This window comes from Grammomys surdaster, unplaced genomic scaffold, assembly GCF_004785775.1.
Source record: "Grammomys surdaster isolate TR1022 unplaced genomic scaffold, NIH_TR_1.0 131, whole genome shotgun sequence".
Classification (NCBI taxonomy): Eukaryota; Metazoa; Chordata; class Mammalia; order Rodentia; family Muridae; genus Grammomys; species Grammomys surdaster.
Window position 1 is genome coordinate 1,483,877 of NW_021604589.1, and position 17,653 is coordinate 1,501,529.

Consider the following 17,653-nt stretch of genomic DNA (forward strand, 5'->3'; position numbering starts at 1 on the left):
CACACACACACACACACACACACACACACACACACACACACACACACTCACACACACTCTCTTTCCCAGGCTGGCCTCCAACTCCATCCTCAGCCTCCTGAATACTGGGATAAGGGTACACTACTATGCCCAGTTAGAAATTATTCTTGTGACCATCTGTGAGGGCAGAATATGTGTTTTATTCATCCCTGCATCGTTTGAGACAATATATAAAAAAGTCAATTCTTAGGGTTTTGTAAGCATATGCAGTAGAGGAGCAGATAGCACATTTCTTTACATCCTTAATTATAAATAGCTATGTTAGCCACAGTCTAAAGGCTTGTTGTCTGACTCATGTCTCCAATCTCAGCAGCTAGCACATGGGAGGCAGAAGCAGGAAGATCCCTTAAAAATTAAGGCTGCTAGACTGGTCAATAACATAGTGAGTCTCAGGAAAGCCAGGGCAACTTGGTAATACTCTGTCTATAGTGGTTATGTGCCTGTAAACCAAACTCTTGGGAGGTGAAGGTAGGAGGATCAGAACTTCATGGTCATCTTCAACTACATACAGCGTTTGAGGCCAATCTGGGTTACATGAAAAGCCTGTCTCAAACAAAAATCTGCCAAACAACAATAAAAATGAATTTATGGGCATCTTGTTATTGAACATTACCAAACTTATACAGCCTTTGATTAACATTTAAAAAAAAAGGATGAGGAGGGAGGGTGATGGAATACATGTGACAGGAATTCAGATGAGAAAGCTAGCTGGAGGAAGAAAGGGAAGGGGCAGAGGGAAACAAATCAGAACTCTAGTGACACATGTATGAGGATCCTGTAATAAAACCCAGTACTTTGTATGTTAACTTAAAATTCTAATAAACAAAAAAAAGCAAAAAAAAATGAATTTACCACCAGTATACTGATAGTTATAGAGAGAAGAGTTTCACTATAGAGGAAAACACAAAGAAAATGTCCTATATAACTGGCTTCCTGAGGCTAGAATAACTTTGCCAAAGAAGTATTCTCATAAAGACAATAGACCTGAGATGCCATGGGGTCCCAAGGACTAGGAAATACTTGTCAAAATCCCTATGTGGTCAGCTAAACATTGCACAATGAACACGAGCTAATGTATAATCCCTTTGAAAACACACCAGAAATCACAGAAGAGGAATTGCACAGATAAATCCTTCAGAGATGGGAATAGGAGAGGGTAGGACAAAGGAAGCTGAAAAGTCAACAGGTAAACAAAAATGTACTGTATGGAGTTGTGCTACCTATGGGATGAGTGGCCTGCAAGAAGCGGGCCTGCTTACTGGGCAGGAGTTCGAAAAGGCCCTGGAACAGAGGCCACAAGTGCCCATGAGAAGTGGGGAGATGGCTCTATTCTCTCCTATCTCCTGCCCTTCCTATGAGATTGAGCCTAACAGTTTCCTATGTGGGATGCAGGCTCACCTGGTGCAGTTGAGGCTGGGGCTGTGATGCCATACTGAAGCTGTGGGGCACAGCCTACACATGAATTGGTGACAGGCCAGGCCCTTGTGGTGCCTGCAGCTGGCAAGGAGGTTGAAGAATCCTCTAGCAGAGAAGCTACCTACTTACATTACAGCTAGTTAAATCTCTCCAGCTGTAAAAGGCAATCTCAACATAAGGTGGTCGAGTACCCTCATTACAGTGCCATTACTGCAGAAGGCAAGGGAGGGGAGGCCACAACCCAGAAGGCTGAGCTCCAACCAGTTTCTGAGAAAAATTTACAGAAAGAAGATATTTGAGAGAACTATAAATTGTATCCTTGGGAAATGGTAAGATCTTGCAACCATGAAACAAGAATTAAGAACATTCTAGAAGGGGGACACTCACAAAATAAATACCAGATTTGTTTGATTTTTTTTCTAGATAGTGTCTCACTGTATAGCCCAGGCTGTCCTCAAACTCATAGTGATTCTCCTGTCTCAACTTCCTAAATACTGGGGTGACAAATGTCAGTCACCATGCCTTGTCTTTGGCTTTGTTTAGAAACAGGGTCTCCCAATTATGACCTAGGCTGGCCTCTTATAACCCTCCTGCCTCTGCCTCCCAAGTACTAGGATCATAGTCTTGAGCCAAGCCCTGTTTCGAAAGCTGGCTTCAAAAATATGAACAAAATAATAGCAATGACAATCATCATCTTCTTCCTCCTATTCTTCTTCTTCCTCTTCCTCCTCCTCCTCCTCTTCTTCCTCATAACTAAGCCTTATAGCTCAGGCTTGTAAACCCTGTCATATGAGAGCCTGAGCAGGAAGACTGAAAATTCAAGGCTTGCTGAGGATACATACTGATTTCAAGGCCCAGCTAGACAATCTAGTAAAACCCTGTGTTAAAATAAAAAGTCAAAAAGAGATTCAGGGTTTTATTTTAATGTTAAAACAATTGCTTGGTGTGAGCCAGGTCCTAAATTCAATTTCCAGTACTGCAAACACAACAAAAACCCTACCGGAGTCAGAGGGAAACAAAGCCGCAGGGATGCTGCAGAGGGGAAGGATGCCCTCTGCTGGCAGACCAATGACAAAGCATCACAGAATATGGCTTGCTTTGGAGCTTAAAGGGCAATTGGGATTTTATGAATAGGGATGGGCCTTTCTTTGGTTAAAAAACAAACAAACAAACCAACAAACCACAGCCATTGCAGAGCATGAATACAAAACATGGGAGTTCAAGGAAAAGGCAAGCCTTTACAGATCTGATATTATTTGGGTCTATTTGTCGTTTCTGAAGGAAACATGTTCTACTGTTTAACTGGGCAAAAGAGCACATCTCATCGTGACTTTCCTGCCAAGTCTGCCCTCTCTATTCTGGGCATGCAGCCAAGCTCACAGGGCCTCTGAAGGGCTGCAGGGCCTGTTTGGATGAACAGATAGTGTAGGGATGGTTCTGGCCTTAATTCAGTGCCTCTTCCCTAACACAATGCATAAAACTAGAACCTTTAGGAGAAGTGAAATCACTATACTACAGCGAAATAGAAATCACCACTGCAGGAGTGAACAGTGTCCCTTTAGAGAACATGGTGCTTACAGTTTAGGAACGAGGGAGAATCTCATCTTGCTTAGTAGCTCATCCTCTTGAAGCATGATCAGGGCAACAGGGTACATCTGATCAAAGTCAAAGTTAAACTGCACACCCGCTGGTGGGTCACGAAGGAAATTCCTCTTGTCCTGTGATGAGAAATGGAGGCAAAAACCACAAGGGGATGGGTATCATACACTGAATTTTAACAGAGCATCAGTCACAAAGTCCACTGAGCTGTCACTAACTGGCCAACTTAAATGAGATAGGAAAACAATCCATCCTTTCATGTTTTTTTATAACACCCACCTGGACAGAGGCTCCCAGGAAGCTAGACAGTTCACTCAGTTGATTGAAATAACAGTTAAAAATCATAAACACGTATTTGTTTTTATCAGATACCTTTAGGTTTAGAAACATTCTAACTGAAGGCCAAAGCACAATGGAACAGGCCTGTAATCCCACCACTTGGGAGGTAGAAACCAAGGGGATTAGGACTTCAAAGTCAGTACAGAGGTTTGGAAGTCAGCCTGGGCTACATGAGACTGTCTCAAAAAGACAAAAAAAAAAAAAAAACAAAACCAAAAAACCACAACAACAACAACAACAAAAAAAAAACCTAGGCTGGTGAGATTGCTCAGTGGGTAAAGGTGTTTGTTATCATGCCTGATGACCTGAGTTTAATCCCTAAGATCTTTGGAGTGAAAGGGAGGATATGGGGCTGAAGTGATGGCTCAGTGCTTAAGGAGCACTGGCTGCTCTTCCAGAGGACCCAGGTTCCATTAAAATCAACCACACGGCAATTCACAATGTCTATAACTCCAGTTCTAGGTGATCCAACACCTTCTTCCTGCTTCCTCAGGCACTGCATCCAAGTGGTGCATGGACGTACATACAGGCAAAATACCCATAAACATAAAATAAAAATTAAAAACCAAAAACCAAGCAACAAAAAAAGAAAACCATCACCACCACCATGAACCCCCCACAAAACATTCAAGAAAAGTATGGAATCAAGAGTCCCAGAATCAAGAGCTGGGTATAGTATTGATGTCTGTAATCCCTGTACTTGGAAGGTAGAAAAGCAAGAGGATTAGAAATTTAGGGCCAGCAGCCTCTGCTATAGAATGAGTCCAAGGTCAGCCTCAACAAAGTAAAACAACACAACACAGACTCCTACTAGTTATAGACAATTTATGGTTCAATGTAACACTCTTCTGGGCCCCTATCTCTAATACATCTGGTGTCTCTGCTAGTGATGACTAATCTTGGTTGTCAACATGACTACATCAGGAATCAATTAACACCCAAGCTGATAGGCACTTCTGTGAGCAATTTTATTAATCAGATTATTTGAAGCAGAAAGACCCACCCTAAAACTGGCAGCTCACATATAACGACACAAGGGAAACCCTGCTTTTTGCCTGTTTGTCCTTACTCTCTATGGCAAATTCATCTATTCTGTTGCTGCAGTTGGCATTAAATACAACTTCTTTAGGATTCCCATGTAGACTGAGACCAGGAGCTATCCAGGAATCTTCTGAGATTGCAGCACCAGACAAGGACTGTAGAGACATCCAGCCTTGTGAGTAGACAACTACCAGATTTTCAGCTTTACACTGTGAGACAGTTCTTGGACTATCTGAACTACATCCCGAAAGCCAGTCTAATACATCTACTTTTAATATGCATATTTACTCTGTCAGTTCTATGCCTTTAGAGAATCCAGCAGGTAAGACTTGCCATACATAGGAAGGCAGGCAGTCCATATATTGTTATAGCTACCACTTTAAAAAACAAATCTTGTTTGATACATAAGGCAATTTGCTTTTAAAAAATATTTTCTTTCTTTTTTGTAAGTTTTTATGTGTATGGATTTTTGCCAATACCTATGTCTGTGCACAACATGTGTGGCTAGTAACTGCAGAGGTCAGAATAGGGTGTCAGATCCTAAGACTAGAAGTTATGGATTGTTGTGAGCAGCCATGTGGTTACTGTGGATCAAATCTGGATCCTCTGAAAGAGAATGCAGTGTTCTGAACCACTGAGCAACTCTCCAGTCCCAAGTTTTTGTTTTAAAAACAGTCCCCTATAGCAAAGGCTAGCCTTAAATTCTCTATTGGAGAATAACCTTAAACTCTTGCTCCTCCTACTTCTACTGACTCTTGCCCTCCTGACTGTTGAGGTGACAAGCATGAAAGCTGACTTTCCTTTTTCATTCAAGGCCATGAACAACTTTCCAGCTCTAATGGCTAAATTACATGAGCACTAACTTACCATAACTTACTAAACCAGACCTGTTTTCAGAGTCATTTAAATAGTTAGTAACTTGTTGAAAGAATTCTGAAAGCATACATCTGTCATACTGGCACTTGGGAGGCTAATGCTGAAGGATTGCCTAGCGTTTGAGACCAGCCTGGGCTATACACTGAGTTCCAGAATAAGATGTTATTATTTTTTTTTAAAAAGGAGAGTTTGTTGTATTCCTTTGTAAAGTGAATTTTAAATTTAAAAAAATTGTATTTATTATCATTATTGTGTCTACTGGGGGGAGGTAGAGGCAGACCCCTGTGCCACAGTTTGTATATAGAAGTGAGAGGACAACTTTGTGGATTTGGTTCTCACTCTCACCTTTTATGAGGGTCCAAGGGATTGGACTCAGGTCACTAGACTTATGAGTCAAGAATTTTCTTTTTTGTTGTTGTTGTTGTTTTCAAGACAGGGTTTCTCTGTGTAGCCCTGGCTGTCCTGGGACTCACTCTGTAGACCAGGCTGGCCTCGAACTCAGAAATCCACCTGCCTCTGCCTCCCAAGTGCTGGGATTAAAGGCATGCGCCACCACTGCCCGGCAAGAATTTTCTTTACCCACTGACCCATCTTGCTGCCCACAAAATGATATCCTTAGAAGAAATTCCTAGAAGTGGAGTTTCTGCTCCATGAGTACAATTATTTCAATGACCATTGCCCAGGCTTTCCTGTGGAGGAGGTAGAATCCAAGGAAGACTCACAAATTTTTACCAGGAAAAAAATAGAGGTGAGAGTGCTGGTGGTATAGCTCAGTGATAATAGAGCACGTGCATAAGCTATACAATCCACAAGGCCCCGAGCTCATTCTCTCATGCCCAACAAGGATGGAGGATAGGTTAAAGCAGAATCCAGTGAGACAGCTCAGAGATTCCTGGGCCCCACATATTAGGAGAGAACTAAGTCCTTGCATGGTATACTGTGATCTTCATAGTTCTGTATTGTGTGGGTACATGCAAACACACACAAAATAAATGTAATAATCTAAAAAAAAACTAGGTTAAAACCAAAAACATGCCTTTAATCCCAGCACTTGAGAGGCAGGGTCAGGTGGCTATCTAAGTTCTGAGCCAGCTAGGCTATGCTGTAAGACCTTGTCTCAAAAACAAAAAAGAGAAGTGCTTAGCAGTTAAGAACACTGGCTGCTCTTCCAGAGGTCCTGGGTTTGATTCCCAGCACCCATATAGAGGCTCACAATTATCTGCGACTTCCATTCCAGGGGATCCTACGCCTTCTTTTGTCCTCTAAGTGCATCAGGCACACATGTGGTACATAGACATATATGCAGGCATATAATATCCATATAGATTAAAAATAAATAAGTGAAAATTACTGATCACAGAGCAAATATGGATTCATGAAGTCATGTGCCATGCACTAAGCTTTGATCAAGTTGGCCTTTGCTCTCTGAGAGAACAGAGAAGTAAGCATAACATGCTTGTGACCTTCATAGTGCTGTATTGTGTGAGTACATGCAAACACACACAAAATATCACCAGCATGTTATGCTTACTGTAAGTTTCAGCCTCCTCAGTGTCCAAGAGGGATAAAAGCACTAGCTTTTATTATCTGCAACATTATTACTGGCTGCTTTGGTTACATTTCTTCAAGTCCTGAGACAAAGTTTTGTGGGGCAGTAAATGGAATTCTGTCTTTATCAATGTCAATTACCAACAAACATATGTAGGTAAACAGAAAATACGGAATATAATAATTCTATCCACAAGAGCTACTACAATACTGCTTTAATACTTCATACGCTACCATATTTCAAAGATTATCAAACCATATAAAAGAAATCTCTTCCTTTTGAAACAGTTTCACCATATAGGCCAACCTAACCTCAAGCTAGTGCCAATCTTCCTTCATCAGTCTCCAGAGTACTAGGACTACACGGATGAGCCTCTATAATAGGCTATACTTTAACATAATGAAAAAAGAAAAGCATGCGCTAACTGAAGGTTATCAGTGAGAGACTCTCAAATGACTCCCACCCTTGCCTGAAATCCAAACACATTTTCCTCAGTGGTATAGATATTGGTAAGTTAGCTACGTTCCTGTAAATGACGTCTCACCTATGATCCTGTTTGCAATCTTAATGAAACTCACTGAGTCAAAAACAACAAAGGCTAGGAATGTAGCTTGGTGATCAAAGCCTTATCTAAAAAAAATGTGAGATGTAATGGTACATGCCTTTAATTCCAGCCAGTACTTGAGAGGCAAAGATAGGTAGATCTCTGTGAGTTTGAGGCTAGCCTGGTCTACATAGTAAATTCTAGGGTAGCCAGAGCTATGCACGGAGACCATCTCAAACCAAACCAAGCAACCAATCAAACTGTAAAAGCTGGACATGGTGGTATACATTTGTAACGTCAGTACTAGGGAAGCTCAGATAGTTGTAGTCAGCCTAGGCTATATAGTGGGAGTTGAAGACCAGCCTAGGCTACATAGTGAAACCCAGTCTCCGCAAAACAAAACAAGATACTCAAACCCAAACAAGAACATATAAAAATTATATATAAGAAAAATTGTGAAAAAACAAAAAAAACAAAAACAAAAAAAAATTGAGCTAAAGATAAAGTCCTATGAACAGAGATGTACCATGACAGGAGAAAAGTGTTACTTACACAGGGTATTTACAGGGTACTTACAGCTGATAGAGCCAAAATCTGCTGTTGAATTGTCTCTTCATCATGACTCTCAACCCATGGAGGCACAGCCGCTTCTATACAGAAATATAAAGGTTATAGGGGTTAGAAAAATAGCTCAGTGGTTATGAGCACTTGCTGCTCTTGCAGAGAACCCAGGTCCAGTTCTCAGCACCCACATGGCAGCTCATAACTGCCTATATTAATTCCAGTTCCAGGGGATCCAACACCCTCATCTGGCTTCTGCAGGCACTATATCGTTATAATATTTTTTACCATAATCTGCATTGCAAAAAACAAGGAAGATTATTACAAGACCACTTAACGTTGTAATTTACCAGTAAGATCCAAATATGGTTATTTGTGTAGTACCCAGACTTATTTTGTAAACTTTATGCATGTGTGCATTTGGCCAATAATATACTTGAATGACACAGTACAGAAATCTGACAGCAATTTAATCAGATAATCAAAATTGGTATCACTGGGCTCAGTGGGTAAAAGTATTTACCAGCAAGACTGAAGATTTGAATTTGATGCCTGGGACCCACATGGTGGAAGAATCCTTTGACCTCCACATGTACAAAGTGGCACACATGTGTGTATGTATGTACACACATATATGAACAGTAGGGGAGAAACACACTAAGGATCCCTGAATATGTTATTTTGAGAAGGACAAATTATCAAGAATACCCAATCTGATTCTAATCATGAGGAAATATCAGACAAAGCTCAAATATACAAAAATATATTAAGGTGAAAGCAGTCCACCCTCAGTACTTGGAGGTGGAATCAGGAAGACCAGGACAAGGTCAACCTCAGCTACATAGCAAATATGAGGTCAGCCAGAACTGCCAAGACCCTATCTCAAAAAGAAATTGTCCTAGTTAGGGCTTCCATTGCTGTGAAGAGACACAATGGCCAAGGCAACTCTTATAAAGGACAACATTTAATTGGGACCAGTTACAGGTTCAGAAGTTCAGTCCAGTATCATCATGGCAGGATGCATGGCAGGAGCCAGGCAGGCATGGCATTGAAGGAACTGAGAGCTGTACATCTTTATCCATAGAAAGCCAGGACCAGACTGTTTCCTGGCAGCTATGAGGAATGTGATGGTTTGTATATGCTTGGCCTAGGGAATGGCACTATTATGAGATGTGGTCCTGTTGGAAGAAGTGTGTCACTGTGGACGTGAGCTTAAGATCCTCATCCTAGCTGCCTGGAAGTCAGTATTCTGCTAGCAGCCTTCAGATGAAGATGTAGAACTCTCAGCTCCTCCTGCTCCACGCCTGCCTGGATGCTGCCATGCTCCTGCCTTGATGATCCTGGACTGAACCTCTGAACCTAAGCCAGCCCCAACTAAATGTTGTTTTTATAAGACTTGCCTTGGTCATGGTGTCTGTTCATAGCAGTAAAATCTAACTTAGACAAGGAAGGTCTCAAAGCCCACCCCCATAATGACACACTTCCTCCAACAAGGCCAAACCTCCTAATAGCGCCACTCCCTGGGTCAAGCATATTCAAACCACCACAGAAAATTTAGAACATTCCAGATTAAAGAAGATTAAGAGAAATGACAGAATATAGTATCACATCCTCAACTAGTTTTTGAACTTGACTAGATTCTGGGTAAAAATATTATAAAGGACATCACTGGGTCAACTAGCAAAATTAATAAGCATTAGATTAATATATTGTATGTCTCTGGGCATAGTGGTGCATGTCTGTAATCCTTGACCCTTGGGAAGCTGAGGCAAATAATTGCTTTAAGTTCTAGACAGCCTGAGCCACAGAGGGAAATGCTGTTAAAAAAAAAAAAAGCATGGCACGATGATCCACTTTAATCCTAGCACTTGGGAGGCAGAGGCAGGCAGTTTTCTGTGTAGATCTCTGTCAATTCAAGGCCATTCTGGACTACACAATGAGTTCCAGGCCATCCAAAAACACATAGTACAACCCTATCTCAAAAGAAAACAAAGCTGGAGATGGCTTAGTGGTTCAGACTTCATGACAAGGGATAGAAGATGATGGCTCAGTGGTTAAAAGCACTTGCTACTCTTCTGGGAGGACCCAGGTTTGATTCTCAGCACATATGTAGTGGCTCACAACTTCTGTAACTCCAGTTCCAGGGGAATCTGATACATTCTGACATTCTCAGGTGCCATACTACTCTTCCAGAGGACCCAAGGTCAGGTCCTAGCTAGCATCCATTGCCAGGCAGCTCACATCCACCTATAATTCCAGCTCCAAGGGACAAGCCCTATCATACATAACATAATTAACAATAAAATAAACAGAAAGGGCTATTGAGATAGATTAGCTGTTAAAAGCACTTGCTGCCAACTTGATGCCATGAATTCAATCCTTGGGTATGGTATAAGGATAGAATCTACTCTTGGAAGTTGTCCTCTGCCACACACAGGCCAAAAATAAATAAAGGTAATAAAAATGAAGGGGAAGGGATAAGAAAAGAATCTAGAATCTATTGAGGAATGAAACCAAAGCAAAAGACAAATTACAAGCAATGAATGATAGGGCTGGAAACAAATTGTCAATGAACAGCTAGAAGCTAAATACTGAGGATACTAAGATGATATACACCTAGCTAATGAGGAAAGGAATCTAGGCCTCCATTCAAGCACCCATTTGTTCCTTATAGTATACTCTTTAACTCCACTAAATCCCAACTCAAGGCAACCCAGAGCAATTCATTCTAAAGTAAAGAGGCAGTTCCCATGCATGCATCTTTCTACCTTTGCCTCTCAAATGTTGGCATTATAGGACCCAGCTAGGTTCATTTTTTTTATTTTTATTTTTTGTTTTGTTTTTAGACTAAGTCTTGCTAATCTAACCAGAGCTTGGCTTTGGTTTTTGATTGACACTCTTCTCTAACAAGTTCAATAAAAGACTGAATTCTCCCTCCCTCCCCTACTCCCCCACTGTGTGTGTGTGTGTGTGTGTATTTGATTTTCTTTTTGAGACACGGGACACGGTCTCTCTACATAAACTTGGCTGTTCTGGAACTCACTAAGTACACCAGGCTGGCCTTGAACTCTCAGAGATCTACCTTCCTCTACTTCCCAAGTGCTGGGATCAAAGGCATATATTGCCACATCTGACTATTTTTTAATTTAAAACGTTTTTTTTCCATTTTGTACCCTAAGCTAGCCTGGATCTACTAAGTAGCTCAGGCTGGGAGTATAGCCTCAAACTCACATCACAGCAATCCTTCTTCTTCTTCTTTTTTTTTTGGTTTTTCGAGACAGGGTTTCTCTGTGTAGCCCTGGCTGTCCTGGAACTCACTCTGTAGACCAGGCTGGCCTCGAACTCAGAAATCCACCTGCCTCTGCCTCCCAAGTGATGGGATTAAAGGCGTGCGCCACCACCGCCCGGCTTGCAATCCTTCTTCTTTAGCTTCCCAGATGATGGGACAACAAGTGTGAACCATTATACCTAGCTATATGTATACAATTTTTGGTTCAAGGATCTAACCCAGGGCCTTGAATACACTACGCACATGTTCCAACACTGGGCACCACCCAAGTATTATACATTTTTATATTCTTAGTGCAGTCTTAGTATAGGTCTAGCACATAGTAGATGCTCAATACAACTTGGTAGGGAAGCTTGCCTAGAATGGCTAGCATGTACAAGGACCTGGGTTTGATATCTAGCACCACAAACACAAACACACAAACACACAAACACACACACACACACACACACACACACACACACTCTTAGCGAGAAAGTAGGACAAACCTATTACATACCTGACTTTTTTGTATTTTGTTCCTCAACAAATTTTTTCTGTTCTTTTTGAAAATCCCCTATAATAGTCTGTTAAAAAGATACATGAAAAGTCAAATTACTTTGAAAGTTTACTATTAGGTAAGAATTACTGTCACTATACATTGTATACATGTGTGAAATTATCCAAGAATCAAAAGATATTCTTAAAAATTCCATCAGTATATTAGTTTTTACTTGAGTTAAAGAGATGATCACAATAGCTACTAACAACTTTTATTTATTTCTCCTTTTACAAGTTATCTAAATGTACCTTATCAAGGATGTCATCTATTTTTCCTTCTTCCACAGATTTCTTGATTGTTTGAGCTGTTTCTGTAACAGACTCAGTTATCTTCTTTGTCGCAGCGCTTGCAAAGTTATACAAATAATCTGTAAAGAAAAAAAAGGGTCTGCACTTAATCTAAGTACAATGGTTATAACATCTTCATAGCAGTATCTGCAGGGAGATCTGCTCAAGGACCCTCTTGGATAGCAAAATATGTACACGCTCACGTCCCTTTTGTAATAACACATAGTTACAACTTGAAGCCTATGAATGTTTGCTCATATAGTCCTGCGTATGTTAAATCATCTTTAATGGGATCAAATCTCAGGTCCTCATAGTTGCATAGCTCTTAATCACTGAACTATCTATTTTGCCTACACACTGTATTTTAATCTAAGGAAAACATTTGAAAATAGGCAAACTGAGGCTAGGTGGTGGTGGCACATGCCTTTAATCCCAGCACTTCAGAGGAAGAGGCAGGAGGTAAGTTTGAGGCCAGTTGGATCTACCGAGCTCTTAGGACAGCCAGGGAGAGACAGACAGACAGACAGAGCTAGAGTGAGAGAGGAAAACTGGCAAACTGGCTGGGTACTGTGGTACATGCCTTTAACCTGGCCCCTGGGAGGCAGATGGATCCCTGTGAAATTAAGAATAGCTTGCTTTCTAGCTTGCCAGCCAGGGATACATATTGAGATTCTGTCACCCACTGCAAGAAAAAGTAAGAGGGGGCTAGATGACTTAGTGGGTAAAGACACTTACTTGTCACCAAGATAACGGCTCCCATATGGCTGAAGGAGAGACCCAACTCCTAAAAGTTGGACCCCAACTTGCACCATGGCACACACATATCCTTCCACACATAAATACATTTATCAAAGCAGAGAGAAACATGGCATTTAAGGCATGGGGCTAAAATAGAAAGAAAAAAAGCCATATAGCAGAAAACCCTTAGCAAATTAACATTCTTACAGAGGTAGCTTAATTTTTCAAAGATATTTCACTTAATTTTAGAATCTCAGGAATCTTAAATATTAGAAAGGCTCTTAGAAGGGACCAAATTTGCCAGGTGATGGTGGTGCACACACCTTTAAACCAGAACTCAGGAGGCAGAGGCAGACTGATCTCTTTGAATTCGAGGCCAACCTGGCATAGAGAACTATTTCCACAACAGCCAAGGCTCTATTACACAGAGGAACCATGTCTTAAAAAAACAATAATAAAACTACCACCAACAGCAATCCCCCCCGCATATAATAAAACAAAAACAAAACAAAAGACAGGCCAGATACTTTCTATACAGGTAACCTACTTCCCAGGACATGACTACTTTGAAAGGCCAACATTATTAGTTACCCACAGATAGCTGAAAGCTTTCTCAAGTCTCTTGTCATTTGTACCTCTCAGCTTTAGGTCTCTTTCCCCCTACAATAAAAATCTGTTATCACTGGGCATAATGGCACACATCTTTAATTGTAGCACTTGGGAGACAGAGGCAGGCAGATCTCTGTGATTTTGAGGCCAGCTTGCTCTACACAGTGAGTTCTAGGACAGCCATAGCTACTTCATGAGACCCTATCTCTAAAACAAAAAACAAAACTATCACTTGATTGTGTAGGGTAGTTACATGTGTCATGGTGGGCATGTGGAAGCCAGAAGACAACTTTGTGGTGGCAGTTCTCTCCTTCCACCTTTCTGTGGGTTATGGGAATCAAAAGCAGGTCATCAGACTTTCAAGTCTCTTCATGAGACTAAACCAGAGAACAAAGTCTCTGGTGGGCTTTTTTGAGACTTCCTTTGTCAACATAATATAAATCGCTTTACCTTAGCCTCAGGTAAACTCTTCAGACAAGGGCAGAAAGCACCCACATTCTTCACAAAAATACCACAAAAGCAATCTCTAGGTCACATAATGAAATTCCTCTCTACTGAAACGTCTTGGGACATATCTGTACAGTTCAAATCACCCTCAGAAACAGTGTTGTCTTAGGGTTTTACTGCTGTGAACAAAAATTACGACCAAGACAACTCTTAAATGGGTCTGGCTTACAGGTTCAGAGGTCCAGTCTTATCATCAAGGCAGGAGCATGGCAGTGTCCAGGCAGACATGGGGCTGGAGGAACTAAGAGTTCCTTCCACCTCTTGTTCAGAAGGCAGCTAGCAGAAGACTAGCTTCCAGGCAGCTAGAACAAGGGCATTAAAGCCCATATCTACAGTGACACATCTACTCCAACAAGGCTACACCTCCTAATAGTGCCACTCATTCCCTAGGCCAAGCATATATAAACCATCTCATTCCACTCCCCGGCACCCATAGGCTTTTTCAAACACATGAGTCTATGGGGGCCATACCTACTACCTATAGCATAATAAAAAATACCTTTAGTCCAACTTCCAAAGCCCCCATACACTCTCTCTCTCTCTCTCACTCTCTCTCTCTCTCTCTCTCTCTCTCTCTCTCTCTCTCTCTCTCTCTCTTTTTGGTTTTTCGAGACAGGGTTTCTCTGTGTAGTCCTGGCTGTCCTGGAACTCACTCTGTAGACCAGGCTAGCCTCGAACTCTTGAGCTCAGAAATCCGCCTGCCTCTGCATCCCAAGTGCTGGGATTAAAGGTATGCGCCACCACCGCCCGGCTTATAGCAATCTCAACAATGTTAAAAGTCTGAAGTTCAAAGTCTTTCCTGAGATTCATCCAATCACTAAACTGTAGTCCCCAAAGCAAGAGAAAAAACTAGCTAGGCAAACTCCAAACTCTGAATCTCCATATCTGATGTCAAAGCAGTTTTCAGATCCCCAACTCCTTTTCTATCTTTGTTGACTGCAACAAACTTCTTTCTCATGGGCTGGTCCCACTCCCTGTTAGCAGCTTTCCTCAGCAGATAGCCCACTCACGGCTCTGGCATCTTGAACTTCTTGTGGTCTCCAGGCTGGCCTTGAACTCGAGAGATCTATTTGGCTCTGTCTCTTGGAATTTAAGGTATGTACTTATCTGGGTAGGATCTTGTCCCAAAGTCCGTCTCCCTTAATCTGTTATCTCCTAGAACATAGGATTCAGCTCCATTCTACTTCCTGGTACTTTTTAAATATTTGAACCATACATTTTATATTTTCCTTTCTAAGCTTGTTCAAAACACTCATGAGACAACCAGAGAACAAAGTCTCTGCTGGGCTTTTCTGAGACTTCCTTTGTCAATACAATTAATATAAATCTCTTTACTTTAGCCTCAGTAGACTCTTCAGAAAAGTGCAAAGACCAGCCACGTTCTTCACCAAAATATCATAAGAACAGTCTCTTGGCAATCTATTAAAATTCTTTTCCACTGAAACCTCTAAAGCCAGGCTTCCACAGTTCAAGTCACCCTCAGCAACAAAGTCATCCATATTCCTACTAGGATGGCTCATTAAGCCACACTGAAAGCATTCCACTGCTTTCCAAAGTCCCCAAATTCACATTCTACCAAACAAAAGCATGTTTAGGCCTATCACAGGAATACCCCAGTCCCTGGTACCAACTTCTGTCTTCGTTAGGCTTTCCACTGCTGTGAAGAGACACCATGACCAAGGCAACTCTTACAAAGGACAATTGTCTAAAGAAACTACTTACTAGGAATCAAGCTCAGAGACACTTAACTTCATTTTTCAAAACATAGGTAGGAACCAGGCTTGGTAAAGCTAAATTTACTATTCAACAATTACTCTTGGGAGGTAGAGGGAGGAGTTCAAGTTAGCCTCAGCTATGTAGAAAGTTTGAGGCTAGCCTTGGGATACAGTCAAAAAACAAACAAACAAAACCAAATCCCCAAATCCAGAACCAAACCCATACAACAAAACCGTACAACAAAACTAAGAAAGTCCACAAATAGATCTTAGAGAAAAAAATATTTTAGGGCTAATATGAAGAAAATTTAAACATCTCTAGTAATTTCTCTAGCCTCTCTAAACAACTTTTACATTTTCCTAAAGTCACATATATTACAGAAGCAAGAGCTTTCATTTATCGAGTAACTTTAAATTACTAAACAATTTTTTTGGGGGTGGAGTTCCATCTAAACTCAGCTTCTTTAAACATCAAGAGAATCTGATAAAGAACAAACAAAGCCACTACCAACAGAGAAAACTTGGAGAAACTCATGAGGAAAGATGGCAGGAAATATTGCTCAGAGGCCTAGCAATTCAGTCTTGAAAAAAAAAGTCAGGGAAATTTTAGCTGGGCATAGTGGTGTCTACCCATGATTTTAGCACTTGGAAGGCAGAAACAGGAGGATCAGAAGTTTCTTGTTTTTACAGGCAAGGCCTAGATTGTCAAGGCTGGCCTTGACCTCACATTGTAGCCCAGGCAGGTCCAGATCTAGTGAGCCTCCTGTCTCAGCTTCTTAAATAGCTAGGATTTCTGGCTTAGGCCTTGCTTTTGGCTGTGTGTGGGGGGGAGGGGGGAGAGAAGGAGAGGGAGAGAGGATGGGAGAGGAAGAGAGGGAATGGAGAGGGAGAGGAAGAAAGGGAATGGGAGAGGGAGAGATTCTTTGTATAGCCCTGGTTGTCCTGGAACTCACTCTGTAGACCAGGCTGGCCTCGAACTTAGAGATCTGCCAGCCTCTGCCTCCTGAGTGCTGGGATTAAAGGTGTCCACCACCACTGCCCGGCATCTTTCCCAATTTTCTAAGCTGGAAATAGTTATTCTCTTTTCTAGTGATTTCATGGTATCACACTAAGTTTTATTTCCCTTGTCTAGTCTTTGGCCAAGATGATGTACTATTAAAATTTGACATTGTGGCTATTTTCCTTATGCCTCTATCTTACAGTCAACCTTTTTGAACATTAGGAGCTTTCCTACTTAAGTCTGTGCTTCTTTGTTCTTTGGCACCCTGAATCTACTTGATAAGCCCTTAAAACTTTCAAAATTTAGAGACTGTGTGGTGAGCTCCAGTAATCCCAACCAGAGGGACATAGAGGAAGGATTGGGTTCAAGGCCATCCTTGACCAGTTTGAAGCCAGCCTTGGCTATATAACAGTGTCTCAAAATCAACAACAACAACAAAAAAAAAAACTAGCAAAATTTAGTATACATTTTTGTTGCAATTCTCTTATGTTTACTTCTGCTTAGGGCCCACCTCCCGCAAATTCACGTTCTTTGACTATTTAAGCCTGCAAAGTCTCTCGAGAATTAGTTACCACAGCAGCTGTTTAAATTCTCAACAACTATTGTTTGTTCAACTAGACAATAAACTTGGAAAGAGTATGGGCTTTGAAATCAGGTAGATTTTTTGGCTCAAAATCTACTTGTACTGCTCACTATCAGTAAAATGCTGGGTTTGTTTTCCCAACCCCTTGGGGATGGTGAATAGATAAAATGAGGTATTTATTATTCATCAAAGATCTATATAGCACTGGAACTTGAATAAGGCAGACAATTGGCATCTTCTTTCCCTCCCTAAGGAAAAAAAGGTCCTGCTGAAAGGGGAAAAAAATAACACTGATCACAAAGCAACTGGGAAGCAGAGGCAGGGCAATCAAGGTCATCCTTGACTGTAAGGCAAGTTCGAGAGCAACTGGGGCTGAATGAGACGATGTTTCAAAAAACCAAAAGACATGCATGACTTTGG

General features: G+C 41.3%; 1 protein-coding gene across 1 annotated transcript in view; it reads right to left on the reverse strand.

The window, feature by feature from the left end:
• Syap1 (synapse associated protein 1) overlaps positions 1-17,653 on the reverse strand; it is a 31,150-nt gene that overhangs the window by 12,755 nt on the left and 742 nt on the right. Inside the window, exons 2-5 of the mRNA XM_028761829.1 lie at positions 12,043-12,161; positions 11,753-11,819; positions 7,980-8,053; positions 3,034-3,173 (exon numbers count right to left, since the gene is read on the reverse strand). Coding sequence (XP_028617662.1) covers positions 3,034-3,173; positions 7,980-8,053; positions 11,753-11,819; positions 12,043-12,161 — 400 coding nt within the window. The remainder of the gene's footprint in view (positions 1-3,033; positions 3,174-7,979; positions 8,054-11,752; positions 11,820-12,042; positions 12,162-17,653) is intronic.